This window comes from Lytechinus variegatus, chromosome 8, assembly GCF_018143015.1.
Source record: "Lytechinus variegatus isolate NC3 chromosome 8, Lvar_3.0, whole genome shotgun sequence".
NCBI classification, from domain to species: domain Eukaryota; kingdom Metazoa; phylum Echinodermata; class Echinoidea; order Temnopleuroida; family Toxopneustidae; genus Lytechinus; species Lytechinus variegatus.
Genome location: NC_054747.1, coordinates 13,800,891 through 13,824,423, shown reverse-complemented (window position 1 = coordinate 13,824,423; position 23,533 = coordinate 13,800,891). Strand labels below are relative to the sequence as shown.

The window sequence follows — 23,533 nt, the reverse complement described above, 5'->3', positions numbered from 1 at the left end:
CTCAGGTTCAGAGATGATATATACACCAACAAACTATGACACAAGAGTTACCATATAAACAGATTTTCTCATTCGTTCAAAATCAAGTGTTTTACTGTCATTTTCATACATGACAATGTAATCAAATGGCACCCTGAGTAAGCTTTATATGGTAAATCCACCGAGTTGGGTAAAAAGAAAGAAATGTTGTTTATGTAACATAGGTATCATCAATTGCACAGTGAAGTTTAATTCAGAAGTGACTCAAATATTATAGATTATAAATAAACCATATGCCTATGCTTCATATATATATATAATATCATATACAAATTATTCACATAGTGAAAGGAAGCACTAATTGCAGCAAAGTTCTTGGCTAGCAAAAAACATCGATTTTACAGTAGGCCTAAGTCTAAACAATTAGGCAAGTTATAATGCACCTCGAAGACCGAGTTTTGAAAACTGAATGCACAATAATGTAAAAAAAAAAACACCCCCTCAAAAGTATCCATTATTGCATACAACTCATGGAATTATTTGAGGTCCAAGTTTCTGAGTTTTTGTACCGTTTCATGAATAAGCATCACGTTTGAACAACATAAGCACATGAATACAAAAAAGGGTTCCCAGCTTTTCAAGAAAACAAAACTCCCTGATTTTTCCCTGATGAAGTTTAACAATTCCCTGATAATTATTCAAACTCATTCCACATTTCCCATGTTTTCTAAGTTTTTGCAGTGAATTGCATGATGTATTTTCAGTAGAAAAACAATAATATAATACTAATTAATACCACCATAACCAGTCATTCAATGGATAATGTTTTCATATGCAACAAAATATAACATCGTCTGACTGACTACTGTGATTCGACTTTTGGGCTGATCAAAATTCCCTGATTTTTCCCCTCATTTGAGGCATTTCCCCCTGATTTGAGGTATTTTTAAAAATCAAATTAATTGAATTTTCCCAAACTCGAAAAAAGTAAAATATTTTTCCTGATTTCCCTGATGGGCTGGAAACCCTGAGGTAAAAGACCTACTGGTATTTTTTTTAGTTGCAAAGCACAAAAGAATGATATCCCCACAAAAAAAAAAATAAAAAATCAGAATCAAAATTAATAATCAGTTAAAAAAACAAATAAAATGAATAATAAATTCTAGAATAATAAAAATGAAATAAAGAAACAAATATCAGTGGAGAAAAAATACAAGACAAAAAACAAGATGGGAACATCAAATACAAAACAATCACAAACAGATATATGTGAATAAATGATGAATGTTGAAAATCTTCATGCCTTAATTGTTATTAACACCTCCTTGTTGAAAATTTAATATTTAGCTACCATTGTACTAGAAAAGACTATTATAATACTTTTTATATTTATTTCATAGTTTGTATCAAAGTACCCTAATACCAACTACATTGCATAGTAAAATATGTAATAAAAGCAGATGAGATGAAAAAATATGCAAAGAATTGAGAAAAATCAGCAGTAATTCCACAAAGTAACAAGTTTGAACGATGAAAGGCACAAATGCAATACTTTTGTGGTGGAAGGAATGAATGAACAAGTAACATAAAACACTTTTTTTTTAATAATTCTCTTTCGTCAGAGAAGCGAAGTTTGAGATGACATTTACAAATAGAAAATAACTACTACTTTGATATGCAATATGTACAATCTCATAAAAGATGCTGTGTAGCCGGTAATAAAAAGAACACACTAACAGTTGAAAATATTTCACAACAGAAGTTTTGGCAAGATCATTTGATTGCATATGTTTATGAATGAAAGAATGCACAAATAAGACACAAAATTTTATTTGATTTCTATTCTTTTTTAGAAAAGCAATTTTTGACTATCTACATATTAGAAACTCAAACTATCTTGAATACAATATATACAATTTAATTTAAGATGCAATAAGTAATTGAAGAACATGGACACTTGGAAGATGCTGTATATTAAACACGAAACGAGTAACAGTTGAAGATGTCAACAAGATTTGGCAAGACAATCACAATTTAATCGTTCAATTTTAGGAAGAATGGCAAAACATGGCAAAATTGTGTTTGATGTAATATTGCAACAATGACAAACATTAAATTGTAAAAAAAATATACTGGCAAGAAAACAATTATGGCAACATAAAGATTAAACATGCACTGGTACAGTTGCGCTTGTATTATACATTGAATAATATCAAAATCTGAATAGAAAAATTGATCATTCACTATAAATTATTGTAGAAAGAGCAAAAATGAGAGAAAAAACGTCAGAATTGCATTTCTGACTTTGTTTTGATTGTCAGAAAAATATTATTTCAACCAAGGTCCAAATAAACAATAATGATGATATAACACATACTGGTAAACCACAGAAGTGATGTTTAACAAACTCTTTTTCATGCAATCAAACTTAAAATGATAAAATAGACCCTGTGTTCTTGTTCCATTTTCTTTGTCATGGTTTTTCGTGTTTTCTTTTCTCTTCTTTAAAATAATTGGATGGGGCAATTATTACCCCCATCCTCATACAGTTTCCTCTTTATCAGTGTGCATGTATATCACTGATAGGTGTTACATAATTCACAAAGAATGTCCTTTTGTCACTTGCACCCTTTTGTCACCATAGGTCAGCACTTTTCTTCAAGCTAGTCAGAAGTGTTCTGAATTGCTTCTACAGTGGGCGATCTCATCACGTCGATCTTTATCAGTTTCTTACCAACCATGCTTGGGGGACTGAATTTGGGTGTGAGCTCTGCCTCCGCTCTAGGGGAAGTGGCCGGGGATGGAAAGGGTGGCGTCAGGGCTTTGCGGAGCTCTACCCCCGTTGCTTCTTCTGTGGTTTGTAGAACAATTTAGAAAAAAAAGAAGACATATTGTCGACTGAACAAGGTAAAATTGTATGCCTCTTCCATTGCCAGACCATGGTTCAGGGGTGTGAGTAAAAAGATCTAGGGTCCGTCTTACAAAGAGTTGCGATTGATCCAATCAATAGCAACCATGGAAAGCCAGCAAAGTCAACATATAAAATGTATCTTTGCTCAAATTTTTTTTCTAGGTATGAATGTATAGGAGGCTGCATTCTACAAGCTCCGCTTTTTAGCAGCCTCCTCCATTTCCAACCTGATTTGTAATAATCTTGAATATAATTTTCTGTACAGGAATATTTGAAATATGTTTTGTTATTTATATATGTCAACATGTACGGAAGAAACTGTAATTGTTGAAAATGGAAATAAACGAATGAAATGAAAAAATATCCATAAATCAATGATTTCTTGAAAATTTTGTGTGTTCTCCTTTGTTTACAAAAAACACTTTGCAAATTTCTTGTAGATAAATGACACTGATAGATTTCCATAGAGTTACGATTGATTGGATCAATCATAACTCTTTGTAAGTCGAGGCCCAGAAAAAAGCTGAAGAGTGTTGAAAGTTTAAAATAGAAAGAGCTCCATATACTTTTTTCACAGAGGAAAGCCCAAAATAAGCTGAAATTAGGCTGAAAAAAAAATCTGAACTCTCACACCCCTGATGAGTGTATTACAGTACATGCCTAACTTCTAAAATCCCCAAAATGATGAAATTGTGACCTATGTTTTATGATTCTTGTGACCTACACACATCTTTTCAGAATATCCTTACTACATGCATGAAAATGAAAAAAATAATCTGTAAAGGAGCTAAGGAAGGCCTAATAAGATTAGGGTAAAGAAATAAAGTGCGAAAATGGGATATATATAATAAGGCTCATTTCAGATCATAAAGATGGATAATGATTGTGTATTTACTTTTTTTTCTTACCTGTTATTTCACAGTCACCTGAGTTGTTGACATGACTTGCGGCACTGTTATCTGTTTGGATGTCTGGGATGGGGCGTGGCGAGTGCTCCTCTGGGGTGCAGGTAGGAGGGGGCGGGGATACAAGCCTCTTCTGATCTACTGGAGGGAATGATAGGGAGGGGATCAAAGCATGAAAAATTCGATGAAGCACCATTATAAGTGTATTACTGTATCAAATTGCTTTTTTTAAAGCTAAGATCCCTATAAATGTAAACAATTTTCCTAACTTTGTAATTGAATCTTTAATTAATTCTCTTGTAAACTCTATTATCAACATCATCATCCTCATAGTCAACATGTTCATAATCATTCATCACCATCATCATCCTCTCAATTATGATATCATCATCTTTAATACTATCAACATCATCATCATCATCATCACAATTTCAAGAAAAAAAATTCTGCTTCTGTTATCACTTTGCTTCTTATAGGATACGCTGTTGCCACTGTGATCAATACAATCAGAGAGCAAAGAGTAACACTCATGTAATCATCATCATCATCATAACAATCATCATTTGTGGAAGTGTCGTGGTGTAGCAGTTCTGACTCTTGCCTTGTAATCAGAGGGTCGTGTGTTCAATCCCAACATGGCCTAGCGTCCTTTGACAAGGTGCCAATCCACACTTTGCCTCTCTCATCCAGGTGCTGAGTACCCGTAGGAGAAAACCATCATTGTGGTTGGTTTTGCAAGTGTGCACCTATCAGGCTGCTAAAAAAGCTATGAATCCAGTGACTGGGTAATAATAATTGTGAAGCGCTTTGAGCGGTCGTAGGTTGACATCACGCTTTATAAAACCCAATCATTATTATTATCACACCTACTGTTATCTTCTTTATCATCATCATCATCTGCTAGCAGCTGCATTATCATCATCATCAACATCATCATCATCATCATCACCAACACCACCATCATCATCAGCAGCAGCATCACCAACACCACCATCATCATCAGCATCACCAACACCACCATCATCATCAGCAGCAGCATCACCAACACCACCATCATCATCAGCAGCAGCATCACCAACACCACCATCATCATCAGCAGCAGCATCACCAACACCACCATCATCATCAGCAGCAGCATCACCAACACCACCATCATCATCAGCAGCAGCATCACCAACACCACCATCATCATCAGCAGCAGCATCACCATTAGCACCACTAACATTATGACCCAAGTCAACTCTACCCACCTGCAAGTTGCTTGTCCTACTCCCCTCTGCCACTCTCTGCACCTTTCTCTAACTCTTCGTCTTTGAGGCGACAGCATCCGTATCATCATCATCACCATCATCATCATCACCATCACCATCATCATCATCACCACCACCACCATCACCACTACCACCACCACCACCATCATCATCATCATCAATATCATCAACATCAACATCATCATCATCAGCAGTGGCATCACCATTTACACCACTAACATTACAACCCAAGTCAACTCTACCCACCTGCAAGTTGCTCATCTGCATCCCCTCTGCCACTCTCTGCACCCGTCTCTCCCTCATCGTCTTCGAGGCCGATGACCTCCATGCTCCAACGTAGCTGCTCCTCAAATGTTGCCTCCTCCTCCCCGCTGGCAGGCCAGAGCCAGGAGTCATCCGCGTCCATCTCCATGCTAACACTGAAGGGTGGGGCTTTCCTGGTGTCCTGGGATGGTATCACTCTTGGGCATTCTGTTCGAGAACAGGTGGGTGTTTCACAAAGCTTTTCGTAAGTTAAGAGCGACTGGTGATCCTTTTCTTGGTATATTGTATAACCACTGGCGATGTATAAGCGCGTAAGAAAGGTTCGCCAGTCATTCTTAAAGTCGCTTTATAACTTACGAACAGCTTTATGAAGCGGGCCCCAGAAGTAATTTATTTGTGGACTACTGAATTCTGTATTTATCATGGGTCAATTCATAAAAAAGCTTTTAGCCAAATGAATACAGTCCTCTTTATTCTTGAGTCTGAAACCATTTTACAAATATGAAGAAAGCATTAAGAATCAGTTGAAAGCTCACATGTATCCAGAAGATGCAATTTTCTGTTTAATAGCATTAATTTGTCGATTGAAGGCATATTCATTTCAATGCTATTGTATAATTTTCTCTGTAAAGCATCTCTAATTATACTGTATTATCAATGACTAATACAGTGGCAAATGCGAATGTGATCTGGAGTTTTGGAATCTTGAATAAAGAGTTGAATCATCTCATTATTAGTAGCCAACTGACACTAAATAATCTCAGGCCTCAAAAAATGTTTGAAAATAATCCTTTTCCCCTGGTCAGAGTAGTTTTAAATTTCCCTGATTCTATTCACTAAATAATTTGTTTTTAATTGCTTGCGATTGCAGTTCAAGCTTGCCCTTGAAACTCGACTAGAATCAGCATTCATTAAAAAAAATCCATTGCCCCCCCCAAAAAAACAAAATATATATATGAAAGATGAATATAAATTTTATTGGAGGTATAATACCATATTTTCATCATCTACCCATTTATTCAACAAAATTTACATTGCTTATTCTCAGCTGAGGATACATGAAACTAACCAATACTCTAGTATTCTTGTACAGCAGATGGCCTTCCTTCATAGCAGACCACAGATTAAATATTTGGCCTGTAAAGAGCATACCTGAAGTTGTAGCATGTGGCTCGGTCTGCTGATGCCGATGCAGTGCTGCTGTATCGCTCACACACCGCCTTGCATCGTGGGCATTTCCTTGATCCAACATGCCATACTCTCGCCTCAAGAGGGCGCCAAGGTTAGTCACGTTCGATCGGAGTGTCTCGCACTGTATCTCCTGTATCTTGGATTCATAGTTGTGTATGAGGTTGCGCACGCTGCCGTGACCTCCAAACCACTCTTGGACCTCTTCTTTTTCTGCCTCTGTTAGATCGAGCCTAGCAATTAAGACAGACAGACCCATATTCACAAAATAAACCTGTACAAGTATTTTTTTTGGAGGGGGGAGGGGGGATGGGGTGCTTCAATTTGCCAACCAAGGATGCAAATTTGAAGAGATTTTGAATCATTAAACTTTAGAGAAGCAAAATGAAATATGGATCATGGCCTCCGAAATGGTTAAAATTTGTAAAAGAAACACATATTTTAAAGTCTTTAAGATATATACATGCATCTCCAACCACTCTCTTTTAAAGAAGCTTCATAACTGCAACTTAAGTTAAATGCAATTAGTTCTTTTTTAAATTTGCTCACACACAATTAAAATATATGATTGTAGTCGCTTATTTTAGTGAAAGTTGTAATTGACAAAATGTTTTGTGAAACTAGACCCCATGAAACAAATTCATATCTTCTGTAGATATGACCGATCGGTTTGGAAATGAGCTAGCATTTCTGGGTGGTTTTCCACAAAGATTTAAGCTTGATTAAACTTGCGAATACCATATTCCAGTGGCATATAACACATATTTGCACTGGTTTTTGATGTTCAATCATCAACAATATTGCACTTGTCAAAAATCTATGGCATTACGAAAATTTCCCGTTTGATTCTCGACCTCACTTCGGACTGCAAACTGCAATCGCATACCCCGTTTTGCGTTTGCAAATCTCAAACAACTTTTCCAACCCCGATAAACCCATCTTGGCCAGGTAATCCCCTTGTCTCGATTTCACCACCACGGGCCAGCTAAACGAGCATTGAGCCAAGGACGAAATGATAAACAACAGCTGTGCTATTACGTAAGACTTGTCTGCCTGTAGAAGGATCTTCGGAATGAAATTATTGTATTCGATATTAATCACGTTTTCAAAGGCATATTACATTCAGACATCCAATACTAGTCCATTTTCAATTTCAACGAAGAAAATCAACCTCGAAATAAGGAAAGTATGCGGAATAAAAATTACGGTATGCTTAGCATGCAAGGACCGCGATGCATCCCATCTAGTTTCTGTCCGTACAGCAAGAAAATATGGGATGCATGCCGTTCACTCGCGCAACGATACAGTCTAAACGAAAGAAAGGAAGGAAGAGAGAAAGAAAGAAAGAAAGAAAAAGAAAGAAAGGAAGGAAGAAAAGTTTCTATCAATGCGTGTATACATGGAACTCCATGCACTCAACAGAATGCAATCCATCGTGTGTTTCAGGTGTTTCTATACTTAAATTTCATGCTTGTTTTGAGAAGAGATTTGATGATAAGGGAAACTTGGGGTATACTGCTCTTAAACGCAAAATTTTCGTCATGGCACGTCCTTTAATTATCAGGAATATCACAAGGCAATATGGATTGCGATTGTGCTGCATTCCCCATTATATCTATGATGAAATGTGATGCAGGGTGCTACGCAACTTTTTAGAAGCAATTGCCCTGTTGAGCAAGTAAATTTTGAAATAGTTGGAATATAACTGCCAAAAAATCTATTTCACTTGCCCCCAAAATAATTGAAAAAAAAAAGGTTTTACTTCTTTAAAAGAAAGCTTTGCAGTTTTATAATCCATTGACCTTTTTCTCTCTTTGACATGAACTGATTATTGCATTTCATTTTCCAAAGCGATTTTATCTTGCCTGCCATGACCAAATTTAGGGTCAATATATCATATCGACCCTAATTTTGGTTGTTCTACTGTGAGAATTTTGCTTTCCCAATTCGGGCAAGTAGTTTTGGTCTTTACTTCAAAACTATTGCCCGACTCTCAACTTTTACTTGCCCAGGCAATCGGGCAAGTGCTTATGTAGCACTCTGTGAGGATTGAGTATGAAAAGTTATTTGCCCAGATTCCTGCGGAAAAGAAGTGACTGGGACTTCTAACAACCGGTGCTGTTCAGTATGGCTTTTAGACAGACTAAACTCTTCGTGGAACACCCGCTATCATTTCCTTGCTCCACTCACTTGGCTAGTGCTGAATGAAGTGACTTATCTCCCAACGGATCATCCTCTTCCTCCTCTAAATCCCCTTCTTCGGTCCTGCCCTCGTTTCCCTGTTGCGGCTGGGGAACGCTTTCTAGGGACGACTTGACGCTTTCGTTGACGTTGACCTCTAGGGAGAGATCACTGATGAATGCAGCGTCGTTGAGGGCTGAAACTGAGAGAAAGAAATGAGATTATTATTTCTAGGATTCAATTTATATAAAATGCCACTTGGTCAACACTCCTTTCATCTACTTTCCATTTGGTCTCTTCAACTGTCTATGTACTAATATTTTGTCTTATTGCTGTATAATACATTTAATCTTTTATCTGATTTTCGTTTTAAGCTACACCCATTTTATCTAATATCCACTTGTTAAAATGCTACTCGGTATATAAGATTAAATGAACTGCCAGTTTGTGAATCAAATTTTCATTTGGCAAAGTGGAACTTGATGATGATGCACAGCATTTTTATATATTTCTGTCAAAGACATTCAAAGGCGCATTTTTGGAGGAGCCAGCCAATCTGGGACGCCTAGAAGTTCTGTGACCAGAAGTTCTCTCCTCCCGATATAAGTGGTTGGGGAATACAGGTGGGGAAAACATGTGGTCCCTGAAGTTTATGGGAACTACAGAATTTAGTAGTCAACAGATTAACAGCTCAAATTCACCTTGATAGAGCGAGCTTCCTGCAGTGACGTCACCTTCTTTCCCGTCTTCTCGGTGTTTCCTTGCCTCCGTGTTGTTGTTCAGGTCACAAGGAGGGGTTGGGGAATGGCCCACTGTCTCTGGGAACACCATCTCAAGATTGGCCGTAAGCATCTTCTGGACATCCACATACCTTCCTTCCTTGATGAAATTGCGATCGTCCTCGTCGTCGTCAGATGAACTGCTGATCCCATCCTTGAGCATGAGACCATCGATTTTGATTTCACTTGCTTCGAAGTCATCCCGATAGTTGCTGCCCTCCTGCGGATCTGCAGGGCAAGGGCCATCCTGCTGATTTAAGTTTCCACCTACCTCGCCATTGCCAACCCACTTGACGGCATCGACGTCCACCTCATCTGGGTCGTCATCCTGGTAGGACTGGAAGTCGATGTCAAAAGACTCCTGAGCGGCGGTGCTTCCTTGGGTGCTGTCACAGTAGTCCGCCATGAGAGCTGAGACCTTGGGTGCTAGCTCTAGCTTGAATGCATCCTCTAAGATCTCCATCATCCTGTTCTTGCAACTGTCATCTGAGGATGTCGAAGACCTATCAACCTTGTCGTCATCTATTGTATCCCCTTCACTCTCATGGCAAGGATCTAAATGATAAACAATCAACCATATATTTGATTACTTGTCTAGAATATTTATCGATGGAATATTTTAGTAGAACTTATCTTTTTTTTAAGTGACTGATACAGAAAGAACTGTAGGCAACTGACATTAATGAACAAACATGAATTACTTTCTTATAATACGTTCTTAAACCTCTCCAATTCTTCCTACCATGCTTTTCCGCAGACAGCTCCTTACACGCAGAAATGGCGGGAGACTTCTTTATATCAAAACGTCGTGGATCGTCAATCACCCCTCTCCCACCATAGTCATTCTCGAGACCTTGGAGACTATCCTCAAAATCAATTCCAGATGACATCTTGCCCTTCTCTGCAAGATTGCCATCACTCTTGTCGTCCTTCAGGTGATCATTGCCCTGTCCTGGTGAACTAAACTCCTCAGTGATCTCCATCAGGTCGTGGTGTCGTTGTTCTTCCTTCTTCTTGGTAGACGTTAGCTTCCCATGTTTCTCGTCCACGTAGAGTGTCAAGACGGGGTAGGTGGAGTCGGAAAGTTGGACCTTGCAGCCTTCGGCTTCAGCCTCTGTTTTACCTCAAGATTAAAAGGGGATGAACGGCATTAGAGGCTATTACGTGTAGGTTTGTATGCATGTTTTTTGTTTAAGTATAAATATCTATGCAAGACATAAATATTTCAATGTTACTTCAGGTATGGATACCTTACCTTTACTTGTTTACCAGCACTGAAGAATCTCTACTTTTTGTTCTCTTCACATTCTCTTGGTGTATCATTGTTGGTTGTTGTTGATTCATATGTCACTACCATTTTGCCATATCCAAAAGTTTGTCTTGCGCAGATGTTGCTGCAAGATTTATAGCCCGAACTAAGAAGTATACTCACATAACCCCTGTCCTGAAACAGTTACACTGGCTTCCATTCAAATGACGTATAAACTTTAAGCTACCTTTACGTACCTATCAATGTCTTAATTCCTTGGCCCCAGAATATCTCAGTGAGAAATTAATAAGATATGTCCCTTCACGTAATCTGAGATCTTCATAGAGATACCTGCTTAAGTGTCCAGTTGTTCAGACCAAGTTCTATGGGGAGAGATCATTTTGTCATGCGGCCCCTAAACTTTGGAATACGATCCCTTCTTCCATTAAGGAGGCATCTACATGCTCTGCATTCAAAGGTCGTCTTAAAACTTATTTGTATAAGCGGTTCTATGATTGAGACAGTCTACATAATAGCTTTTTATCCTCTCTCTTCTTTGTCTGTTTTTCTGTTAAGTGCATAGAGACGCCCATGGGTAGTGATACATGTATGTGCTGAACAAGCAACGTCGTATTATTATTATATTATTATCACTACACACTGGATTAAATTAATGCCTACACTAATGTGCATACCACATCTTCAATAATCACTGCTTGAAAATTGTTCAAGTAATTTTAATATCTTGACATTGTTTCCATGATCCAAATTGAACTTAAGCATGGTAAAGGAGCCCATGGCACCATTGAAAATTCTATTTCTCACTTGATATTAGCTCCAGACAATAGATCATTTAGATGCTTCTGCTTTACAGCAATTACAAGTAAAGTTATTGCATTCTCTAAATTGTTTAATTACCATGTTCACATCTCCATAAGATAGCAATGGCAAAGGTTTATGCGTTTGTATAAAAACTGTGATGTTTCTACTAAGAGGAATCAAGGAGGCTCTAATACACGTCTGACTTGGTTGACGTACAGATGAGGAGTGATTTTTATTTACAAGTTACAAAGGTTTCTGACAATCATGACAATGGTTGGTTGAGTCATAGTGGTGTCATATAGTTAGGCATAAATATCTTACAGTTGTAGTTCGGCAATGATACATGTATAGGCATACATCACAAAAACCACATCTCGGTCCCGTCTTACAAAGAGTTATGATTCATCCGATCGACCTCAATTCTATGGAAATCCATCATTGTCATATTTTCTACAGGTCGGGAGATTTTAAGTACGTCATTTGTAAACACTGAATTACGGTACAAAAAATAAAAGAACTGTATGAATATACAACATGGTTCGCATTTTAGATGTTGACGTTGCTGGCCATCCATAGTTGTGGTTGATCGGATTGGGGCTTGTTTGAATGTATCAAATTTGCAATAACAGTTAAAAGCTACTGAAATCATTCCCTCTAATTGGTTGATAGTAGTTAGAGAAATCATGCATTTGTTTTTATAACGTCTTTTCGAGATAGGAACATGAATTGCAACTTGGATTGTTTTTTGTGCATTAACATGCCTAGACGCTTCTTGGTCAAAGATTTTGGAAGGTATATACAGTATGTTTACTTCACATGAAAATATGTAAATTGTCACTTAATTGGTGTAAACTTTCTTGGTGTGTGTTTCACATGGAAACACTCCCGGGGGGGGGGGGGGGGGGCACTCAGTATATAATGCATAGTGGGTATGTGCCGCGGAGGGGACCCCCATTTTCACACTCAAATTTCCGTTCCAAGGCATAGCATTTTTGTCTTATTGAGAAAAAGAACAAAGAAAGCCGCTCCAAGGCATGGCATTTTCTTCTTATCGAGAAAAAAACAAGAAAGAAATCCGCTCCAAAGCTTCGCATTTTTCGTTACGCCGTTCCGATCGCATTGAGCTGCTATATCATGAACTGCAATTTTGGTGAAAAGCGGCCGTAGAGCGCTTTTCGACCATCGCCTTAGCGCGAGCGCAGCCGGCGGAGGCAGCGCCAGCTGCGTCATGCACTGTTGCCCGTTCCATAGGGATGCATATACGCACTCACACGCTGGAGATCCGTTCCAAGGACCCCCGTTTTCACAAACATTTGTAGTTCCGAAGCCCGTTCCGAGGACCCTCCTTTTTACAGTAAGCCCGCTCCAAGCCCCCCGTTTTTTGCCTCGCCCGCGGCACACGCCTACCACTTTTTTGGTCGAGTGCCCCCCCCCCCCCCCGGGGAAACACTCCTTGGTAAATTGCTACTATAAAAGTAATGCTTACTTTTCGCTTGTTCCATCTGAACTTTCATGACATCTTTGCTTCTCAATGTATCCCTCTGTGTGATGTCCACCTCCTGTAGGAAATAAATAGCCATGGGCCTGTTTCAAAAAGATTTACAACTATTGTAACTGCCATTGTGGCAACTACCATGGTATCAGGGCACAGCAGCCAATCAAAATCAAGGTATTCATGGAAGTTGCAATAATGACAGATTTGCAGTAGATTTATGAAATGTGGAACCAAGGTTTACAAATAAATATAGAAGGTGGGAGGGAGTGGGGGGGGGGGGAGAGGGCTCGCAGCTAGCATGCAGATTAAAAAAAAATCAGACGGTCTTCAAGAACCGAAATACAAGTAAACTGAAAAATTGAACTGTATATATTAGATAACAATGGTAAACAATTGCCAATTAATAAATCTAATCAAACTAAAATCCTATCACAGCACTCTGTCCTTTGGTGAGGCCTTTATCTACATTTGCCACTTTTGACCCTGCTGGGGGCCGTTTCATAAAGCTGTTCGTAAGTTAAGAGCGACTTAAAGAACGACTGGTGAACCTTTCTTACGCGATTAACCATCGCCAACGAATGTATCATTTTCCACAAGAAAGGATCACCAGTCGTTCTTAAAGTCGCTCTTAACTCTTAACTTACGAACAGCTTTATGAAAGTAAATGGGCACCTGGTAGGAAGGTATTCCTTAAAAAGTACCTGATCCGTGTAGCCATGCTCAAGCTGGAGTATATGTACAGTATGCTAGAATTATATCAATTTCTATATAAAGTGACATGAATTACACATTGATAACAAACATTAACAGTTGAATATTTTATGAGTTAATACTCTAGTAGTTTATTAATATGTTTTACTTTTTGGTAGCATTATGCGACTCTATATAAAGTTTATCTGTTTGTCTGTCATCAGTAATGTGGCCATGGCTTGGGGTCTTGTTTGTTTTGCTTTATTCAATGTATAAAATGTATCTGTCTTGGTATTCTCACACCGTTGATGCAAAACAAAAACAAAAACAGCTTGATGACTACCATTTATTATTTTATTTTAATTGTTTTTATTTATTGATTTTATTTATTTTTTTGTTCATTGGGCCTGATGTTGGCATAATATAGTGATGAAAAGTGGCCCATAGCTACCACATAATAAACCACAATTACATTGATAGTAGAAAGTTTTACATCCAGCTTGTTCAATATGAATGAACACTTTCCTTAAATCTGTCTATGTTGGGAGCTAAAGGGAATGTGTTGGTGGGAAGTGAATTCCACAGCCGAGCTGTCCTTGGAATATATGAAGATTGATGAAGGGACAGTGACCCTGTAGGGGGTGGACAGCTGCAATACAGCTTGTCAAACGGACATTTTGGGCCAAGAGGGAAGAATTCCAGAAAACTCAAGGGATGGTTTCAGGAAGAATTGACAATAGAAGGTACAGAGAGGTGCATCATTTCTCCGGTGCCCAAGTGGATGAAGCTCAACTTTGGAAGGGTCATTCTTCAATTCTCAGGAGGCAGAGTGCTTTCCTCAGGAAGAAAAAAGTGGAAGTTATCATCATTATTGAAATTACCTCATTCTGAACAAATCGGAAGCACGTAGCTACCACGGTCCAGTCAATATTCCGCAGCCTTTGGAAGAAGGTTGTTACGCTTTCAGGAACCCTTGGTCGGAAGCGATGCTGAGGAGAGTCGGTGAACCATCTTCTCCTTCTCCACTGCCTTCCTCTGCGCTCTGGAAACCTGGGGAGGGAAAGATTGAGGATATGGTGATTGCAGTGATGAGGAGATGGGCAAAAACAGATGGAAAGAGAAAGACAGAGGGGGAGAGAGAGATAGAGAGAACAAGGAGAAGCATATGCAGCTGAGGCCAGCAGTTTACATACACCTAGGAAACCCAGGAAATTCAAACAAAAGTTGTCACTTGCCAAACATCGTTTAATTTACTGTATCTTATGAAATATTTGCGCTATCATGACAAATTTGATATCAAGCAAATGACTATGTCATGCCCCTTCATCACATTGCTTTGTCATCAGGAGCTGAAAAATATTTAGGTTTCATCCCCCCAAGAATCTTCATATCTAAGACAAATCGAAAATAAAAACTTGATAAAAACTTTTCATATTTGTGCTAGTTACTTCTCAACACAAACATTTCAGATTACAATTTTTGTTCAGTGGTGACGTATCATAATAGAAAATGTAATATGAATCATAGATTTGAATTTATATATTTCTATGAAACAATGTTTGCAAAGACAATAACAATAGAATACATTTGACATGAATATCAATTTTTTTACTTCAGAGAAAATTTCAACTAAATTTTTCTTTAATCCCAACAGCATCCCAATCATGTGAAAGAACTTAATATGGTCTTTCATTTGATACCAAATGTTTCATGGTAGTATTTATATTTCTTAAGATATAGTAAATTGTACAATGTTTGGCAAGTGCCAACTTTTGTTTGAATTTCCTGGGTTTCAATCTCATTATCCTCATGTTTCATGATTATATTTGTATATTTATGTCATAAATGTATGATTTTTTAATGTTTTTACTTGTATATATTGTTAAAAGAAATAAAAATGAGAGTATTTTCACTCTCCCTGAACTAAAAAATGTATAAATGGCTTAAATGATTAATCGATATGGGAAAGGGTTTGTTCCATTCAAAAATTGATGCGAAATGAGGCCTAAGAAAAAGGTGAAATCGAATTGACCTTCAGAAAATAAAAATCCTTAGAGTAAGATACTAATATATATAAAAAATATACAGCAAACAGAGAGTGAGACAGAGAGAGATAGAGATAGAGAAAGAGATAGAGATGGAGAAAGAAAGAATTTACAAAGGTATAAACTTCTTGGAATAACAATTTAAAAGAAAGAGTTCCTTTTGTCTATCAATTTTAGTGTCAAATGGGAAAGTACTTACTGTCGAATATTGTTCGTAAGAGCATCCCACCTGGAACGAGCCGTTCTCCTCAGTTTTTCATCCCCGGCGGTACCAACAGCATACAGCTTCATTGCCTCAAGGAACTTCCTCATCTTGAATCTAAATGAGAAATATTCCAGAATTCAAATTCTAATTGTTTTGTTTTCAAATTCATATGAATTTGGTTGAATTCCAAAAGAACAAAGTCAAGCGGTCGTATATGATTGCAATGACGTTTGCAAATTATGAAATTTATACAATATAAAATAATTATTGGTACAATATATGATATATTTCCAAAATAACTAAAACAAAGTATTACATGTATAAGCAAATTATCATAAACATTAAAAAGATCCGAGAAATAAAAACAAAATGTGTAAAATATAAATTTATATATAAATAAAACATGCATTTATAAATTCATATAGAAATACGTAAAATATACGGAAAATCAAATACAATTTTCCAAACAGGAACAATTCTAATCAGCATGTACATTCATGTCAAAGTAAATCAAATCACTTCAATTAAAATCAAATAAATTAAGTGTAACTTAGAAGGTCAAATTTTTCTATTTCACAACAAATTAGAATAATATAACATTCAAAATATCAAATACAGAAGACATTTTGAAGAAATATTAAATTTCACCCAGCCAAATCAAATAAATTAATATCAAATCAAGTCAAATCACCTCATATCAAACCAAATCTTATCATATCGACTTAAATTATTTATTTCAAACCAAAGCAAACCTTTTGTCAATCTCTTCTTGATAGGATATCCAATCTCGAGGGTGGAGACCTCGGTTGTCATGGTGATTGATGTTTCCACCGGCATCGGCCAAGATGCAGAGAATACTCGGAGAGCAGGAGAGACAGGCCGCATGCATTGGGGTACTACCATCATAGCAAGCACTATATAGGGGAGAAAATTTTGTTATTCTTTTCATTTTCCTCTCCATTTAACAACAAAGGAATTTAGGAATACTAGTATACATGACGGTGAAGGGCAATTTTGCCCTGACAGCCAATGTTGCCCCTAAAATCTCCCTAAAATTCAAGATTTGGGGGCGACCCCAAGATCCGTCACAAACAATATTAAAAATCCAGAAAATCAATATTCTAACTATGGCACAATATTCTAACTATGGCAGAAGGCATTGACTGTATAGTTGCTTGTTTCACCTGTAAATCTCTTAAAATAATAATTGAAGAAATACTAGTAGGTCATAAATTCTGCCATTGCTCCATGTGGAAAAAAATAGCCCTTGAAAATAACTTTCATTAACATAGGAGTAAAAAAATGCAAAATATAATATTTTGTGATATAATCAATGACAAGGGGCGACATTAAAAAGAAATATCTACAGGTACATTTCCTCATTTCCATATCAGATTATGCTAAAACTATTTTAAAAATGTTTTGAAACTTGCAATTGATTTGTAATCAAATATTTCATTTGTATTTGTTTATATTCAAAATGTATGTTTGATTTGTATTTGCTTATAATGTTGATATTAAATGGAAATGGAAATAAAACTTGAACTTCAATTAAATTATGAATAATTGTACAAGAATCATGATTCACCAAAGTGTACCGTTTTGTGGAGTAAAGACATTTTCTCTTAAGGTCTGGTGAAATATACAGATTCAAAACAAAAGCTCACCAAAGAGATTTAAAAAAAGATGACATAGAGCAAACAGAACAAAGGGGTAAAAAAAAAGAAAAAACAAAACAAAAAAACAACTGCACCACGAAGACAGACTTACTGATTAGGATCAGCACCAGTGGAAATCAGGAATTGAACAGCCTTTTCTCTGTTGTGTAAGGCAGCTACAAACAAGGGACTCTGGCATTGTTCATTGACAGCATCTGGGTTTACACCTGTTAAACACAATTTGGATTACATGGTTATGCAGCTTATCAACCTAAATCATTTTGAATGAAACCAATATACAGTCAAGTAAATTTTATAACTGTGAAGCACTTTGAGCAGTCGTAGATTAATAAAGCGCTATATAATTGTCAATTATTATCATTATTATAAAGAAAACTGTTGAAAAGTTTCTATCATTGATTATTAGCAGAAAAATAGAAGCAGGAAGGTTTTCTTTTATCCACCTTTAAAAAATCTTTTCGCTCCTAAGAAAATACTATTGATATTGAATATTATAATTATTTCCCCATCAGATGCAACAAGACTACATTCGTTCAGGTCTGATTTTCAAAATGCAAACCTACATAATGTTCTACATGATCATGCATTGTGAAAAGGAAAATAAATTGATTTATTTGAAATAGATTATGCTGAAGACCGGAGGAAGAAAATTTACGAGGAATGAATGTGTTGTTAAATGTTTTTTAATATTGGAATTGAATAAAGTTTAACTGAACTATTGAATCAATTACTATTATTCAGACTGATCACAATTACAAGAGTGTCTTGGAACTGACCTGACTTGCAGAGTTTTCTCAACTTTCGAACGTTTCCTTTTCTGGCTGCCCGATGAAGTTTCTGGCTAGTGGTGAAATCCTTTGGGTATTCTGTCTCACAGTCTTCGTCCTCCATTACAACAAAGATCTGGACAAGAGAGTTTTCTTTCAATTGGACTGTGCCAAGAATAATCACATAGATCTAGAATCTAGACTAGACCTAGAAATGTAGTCTATATCTAGATTCAACATATGCCTATAAGATCAATGTCTACAATTTGGTAAATTCAATAATCTTAATTTTACTTAGACTAGGGGCCTCGTTTCATAAAAGACTAGGCCTACAACTGTTGTAACTTTGCTATTATGGCAGCAACCATGGCCAAGACTCAGCAGCCAATCAGAATCAAGGTTACCATGGGCATGGTAGTTGCCATTATGGCAAAGATGTAATTCTCTAATGAAACGTGCCCCTGATCTAAGATTATTCACGGCCGATTTCAAAACATCACATGATGATGTGATCTGTTTGACCTGCGACCGATCGCATGCGATGTTTTGAAATTGGCCGTGAATAATATCATGTGTCAGGAACAAGATACTGGCCCAAAATCACCAATTTTGAGGATCATAAAGGGAGGATGATTTTCTTAAAAAAAACCTCGGCCAGTCTTTTTCAGATTGAACAAAAAATGTGTCCCTGTGCTGTGGGGGTGACTGTTTTCTGCGCACCCATTCACTTTACACACGATTCAGGGATTTTGATGAGAAACGCTGCAAATGCAATTCAAACAAACGAGCTCCCCTAGGCTAGGCTGGGTTAACGAGGTCCTTGTCAAACTCAAAATGAGTCAAAGACAAAGTCAAACTGAAACTCAAGTCAAATAAGGAGATTCAAATAAAATTAAAAAGGACCATCTGCTAATGGTTAAGTAAGTATAGACATGACAAACCCTTTTCTTTACAGCTCTAGATGGTGCCTGAACCCGAGTCTCGAAGTGAAAGTGCACAATTTTGAATATTAGTTGAATTTTCAATCAAGTTTCTGTCTTCGACATCGGCCTCATATGAAGAAGATCGACGTACCGTATACCTATGGCATGCACGTACGGCGTCGTCGATCGCGTCGTGAAACTTTCAGCCAATCAGAAGCTGTGTAGATCCTGACGATAGATGGCGTTTTAGAAATTTCATCAAAAATTACACAACCGGTCCAAGTAAAAAGAAAGTCGCGACGTCCTAGGTGAGTAAGCCTTCCCATTTTCCTTTATTTTCGTAAACATTCCTGTGTCTGTTGTTAAGGTAAGCGGGTAAGCGTACCACTTTTTACGAAAAACATGCGTTTTATGTCTATTAGAAACGATACATTGATGTTTAAAGCTGAAAAAATGTAATTCGAACATCAGTCACTTTCATTCTCTGTCCTCTGATCACGCTCCCCTCTCACGTCTCAGGCTCGGCCCAACCAGCGAGAGACAGCGGCGTGTCCGCCCGGCTCTAGCCCGAAGCTAGATGGTGGCGTCCTGTTCATCATCATCTGCTAATTCAGGGCTCTGCACTGCAGCCTATCTCGGAGATGAATTAAGAGACTAGGATGCACGTTATGATGAGGAGCGAGGGATATTTTCATGGTGATTTTTCAGGAATTTTTTTTTGGAAGCTGTCAAGCGACACCTAATTGTATCCACGGTGCAACTGCAGTGCAAGCGCAAACATATTTTTCCTCCAACATACGTCACAGAACAGCAACAGAAATTACTCCAACTTACAAGTCCAAAATCTCAACAAAATACTAACATAGATCTAAAGGGCTACAAAACATCACAAAATACGATCTCACTTCAGTACAAAGTAGGAGTCTAGGACAATCCACACATCATGCACATCGTGACTGCTCCAGCTCTTGACTCGATCCGGGGGGGGGGGGGGGGGGGCACTCAGTATATAATGCATAGATCTAGTGGGTACATGTAACTTTCTTATTTTATATCTGATTTTGATGAAATTTTCAGCATTGTGCTTGTCTGATTTTTCTCTATTGATTCAAATCAACATTTTTCTGAAGTTGACTTGACCTTTAAGGTCGGAGATCGCTAGTATCGGTAGAGATGAATGCAGACACTTAGAGCTAGAAAAGTTGCTGAAAAATATGTTTTTTATTTGATTCAATGATTGTATTTTTTGGGGGGTCCAATTATGCTTGAGTGTCGGATATTTGGGCACCTTACTTTATGTAAATTATTTATTTAATCAGGGTTCCATCTAAAAGAGTTGTGATTGATCCGATCAAACAAAATTATGAAAAGCCAGTAACATCTCTGCATGGACTTTGTTGTTCAAGATATATTTTCTAGATATGATGTATGTGGGCGATTCCACGGTTACACTTTTACATACGTGTCTTTTGTATTAAAGTAGGTACTCTTTTCTAATACTTGGTGCTGTCAGATTTAAAGGGGGGGTCTTTCTGTCAGCTTTGTATTTCCGATTTATCTTAAAGGACAAGTCCACCCCAACAAAAACTTGATTTAAATAAAAAGAGAAAATTCAACAAGCATAACACTGAAAATTTCATCAAAATCGGATGTAAAATAAGAAAGTTATGGCATTTCAAAGTTTCGCTTATTTTCAACAAAATAGTTATATATGAACGAGCCAGTTACATCCAAATGAGAGAGTTGATGACATCACTCACTATTTCTTTTGTATTTCATTATATGAAATATAAAATATTTTCATTTCTCATCATTGTCATGTGAAATGAAGTTTCATTCCTCCCGGAATTCCATTATTTTAACATTTTGTGCTTCAGGCAAGGAGGTCCTACTCTTAAACTTTGTAAAAAATTGAAATATTGTATAATTCAAACAATAAAAAACAAAAGAAATAGTGAGTGAGTGACATCATCGACTCTTTCATTTGGATGTAACTGGCTCGTTCTTATAACTTTTTGTTGAAAATAAGCGAAACTTTGAAATGTCATAACTTTCTTATTTTACATCCGATTGTGATGAAATTTTCAGCATTGTGCTTGTCAGATTTTTCTCTATTGATTCAAATCAACATTTTTCTGAGGTGGACTTGACCTTTAACATATGAGACTTAAATACACATACAGAATGGTTGTATGCTGTACATTATGGACGCCATGACGTCCCGCACAAAAGGACATAGAAATAAAGTGACTGATTACTTTTTAATTGTTCTTTATACAGCCATTTGAAGTGCGGACAGGCACCAATCAAGAAATGATGGCTTCCTTCACCTTCCACCTCGTGACCTTGATCACGGTGATCGTCGCTGTTGTAGATGCGGCCCCCGATCTGAGCGTCTGCGATCCTTCGGACCAGACCTACCCTTACGACGGCCCTCCGCTGCCCACCCTCCCCTCTCAGTATCGGCTCAAGGTGGAAGCAACCATCACGAACCGTCAATACTCCTTCATCCTCGAGGAGTTCTACGATGAAATCAACAATCGTGGCGCGTCCATCTCCAAATACAGGGGACAGACAAGTTACACCACCTACGACTATGCTCGCAACCAGACTCTTCTAGTCACAACAGATGACGCCACAGGTTAGTGTAGGGCGATGTAGAGTGAAAAGGGGATGAGTTTCAGGAATTTAAAGGCTATACCTCCAAGAGCCCAGATGTTCAATTTACTTGTGTCTAGGAGATGATGTCCTCCTTTTTAGATTCCCCTTGAATACATCTCCCTTGACCATTGAACCAGGCAATGTAAATTGATTTTTCTGTTTCCACACAAGCCCACTTGTTCCAAAGGTTTCATTTCACTTTAACCTCTTCCCAAGCAAGGAATTGGCTTAAAATTTCAGGATAATATCTTTGTCTGTAAGCTTTCAGATATCCAATCATTAAATTTGTGAGATAATGCCAATATGAGATGACTTATACAGTGTATATCTGGTAATTTATGGATGATATTTTAGGTTCCATGACATTTAATCTGGTGACAATTGCTCTGCTCTTGATTCCACACACTAATGGAATGAGCAACTTCAGCCCTGGGTTTAATACTAAACCTAATATAAAATCCTATTCAATCTTTAATAGATGAGGTTAAGCCTGGAGCAATTGTCGCGGGAGCAAATGTGTCACCAATATTTCGTCAGGCTAAAAGTTTTGTGAAACATTATATAAAGTAATAAGATTCTGTTCAGTAGAATGAAAGGTGTAGGATGTAGATTGTGGTACTGAAAATAGCTGAAGATATCAGCTTTATGTATTGATAACAATGATAATAATAATATGCAACATTTATACAACGCCTTAAATGTTTTCTAAGCACTGCATATTAAAGTTCCATCTCTCTCCTTGTCTCTGGCAGGTGCTTCCAGCTGCAGGGTCAGTGGCTTTTCTCGCTTCAGCTTGTTTGGCTTCCACGTTGAGAACGGGAGTGGCCACATCAACGGCACCAACGCTGTCTTCAGGTTTGGCGAGGAATACAACGAAACCTACATGGGCATGACGACAGTGCGGGGCATTCGGGCTAACCACTGGCAGCGTTGCGTTTATGCCCCCGGGGCCAACGTTACGTTCCGACTTGACTTCTACTTCTCCAATGCCAGCTTCCATCTGCAATCTGGGGCTAATGCCATTCCTCTGAGAGCAACAATTAATGGAACAGGTATTGGATGTCTGTACATCAAAGATAGATCTAAAGCACTAGGCCTACACATGGGTTGAAAGAGGCAGTCGTTTATTCATGTTGTATATGTACGCCCTAGCAAACAATATTGTAAAGCAATCATCCATTTCAATATTTGACTTGAGTTCATGTGAAACGTGAAACATGAACATTGAAATTTCAGTATAAAACTTTTGGGAAGGCTGTTCGCTCCCCCCCCCTCCCCGTTAACTCATTAACTCAAGTCACCCGAAAAGGCATTTAATTTTTCAAAACAAAAAATTGAAATGACTTCGACTGAATAAAGTTGTTATTTGTCGCTTTGTTGTTGAACATCATATCTAAAAAAATATGGGCTGCTAAATACAAAATGTGTTTTAGAAATGGCAATGTTTGCAACTTCATATTGTCTGAAAGCAGTCTCCTTATTGTTTTGAGAGACAATATTTCAACTTCCCAGTGAAATA

At 37.5% G+C, this 23,533-nt stretch overlaps 2 protein-coding genes across 2 annotated transcripts in view; one reads left to right on the top strand and one right to left on the bottom strand.

Moving 5' to 3' along the window:
* Positions 1-2,642: 2,642 nt before the first annotated feature.
* On the bottom strand, positions 2,643-19,461 carry LOC121420672. Its single transcript, XM_041615333.1, has 14 exons — positions 19,372-19,461; positions 18,440-18,566; positions 17,755-17,869; positions 16,737-16,898; positions 15,979-16,098; positions 14,616-14,784; positions 13,036-13,108; positions 10,221-10,592; positions 9,401-10,033; positions 8,709-8,901; positions 6,483-6,751; positions 5,313-5,537; positions 3,799-3,936; positions 2,643-2,830 (listed from the first exon to the last, which is right to left on the bottom strand). The coding sequence occupies exons 2-14, from the start codon at positions 18,552-18,554 to the stop codon at positions 2,643-2,645; spliced, it is 2,772 nt and encodes a 923-aa protein (XP_041471267.1). The 5' UTR covers positions 18,555-18,566; positions 19,372-19,461.
* A 179-nt stretch (positions 19,462-19,640) lies between these two features.
* LOC121420013 overlaps positions 19,641-23,533 on the top strand; it is a 29,303-nt gene continuing 25,410 nt past the window's right edge. The window contains exons 1-3 of the mRNA XM_041614534.1: positions 19,641-19,720; positions 21,634-21,994; positions 22,767-23,066. Of these exons, the coding sequence (XP_041470468.1) occupies positions 21,667-21,994; positions 22,767-23,066 (628 nt within the window). The 5' untranslated portion in view covers positions 19,641-19,720; positions 21,634-21,666. The remainder of the gene's footprint in view (positions 19,721-21,633; positions 21,995-22,766; positions 23,067-23,533) is intronic.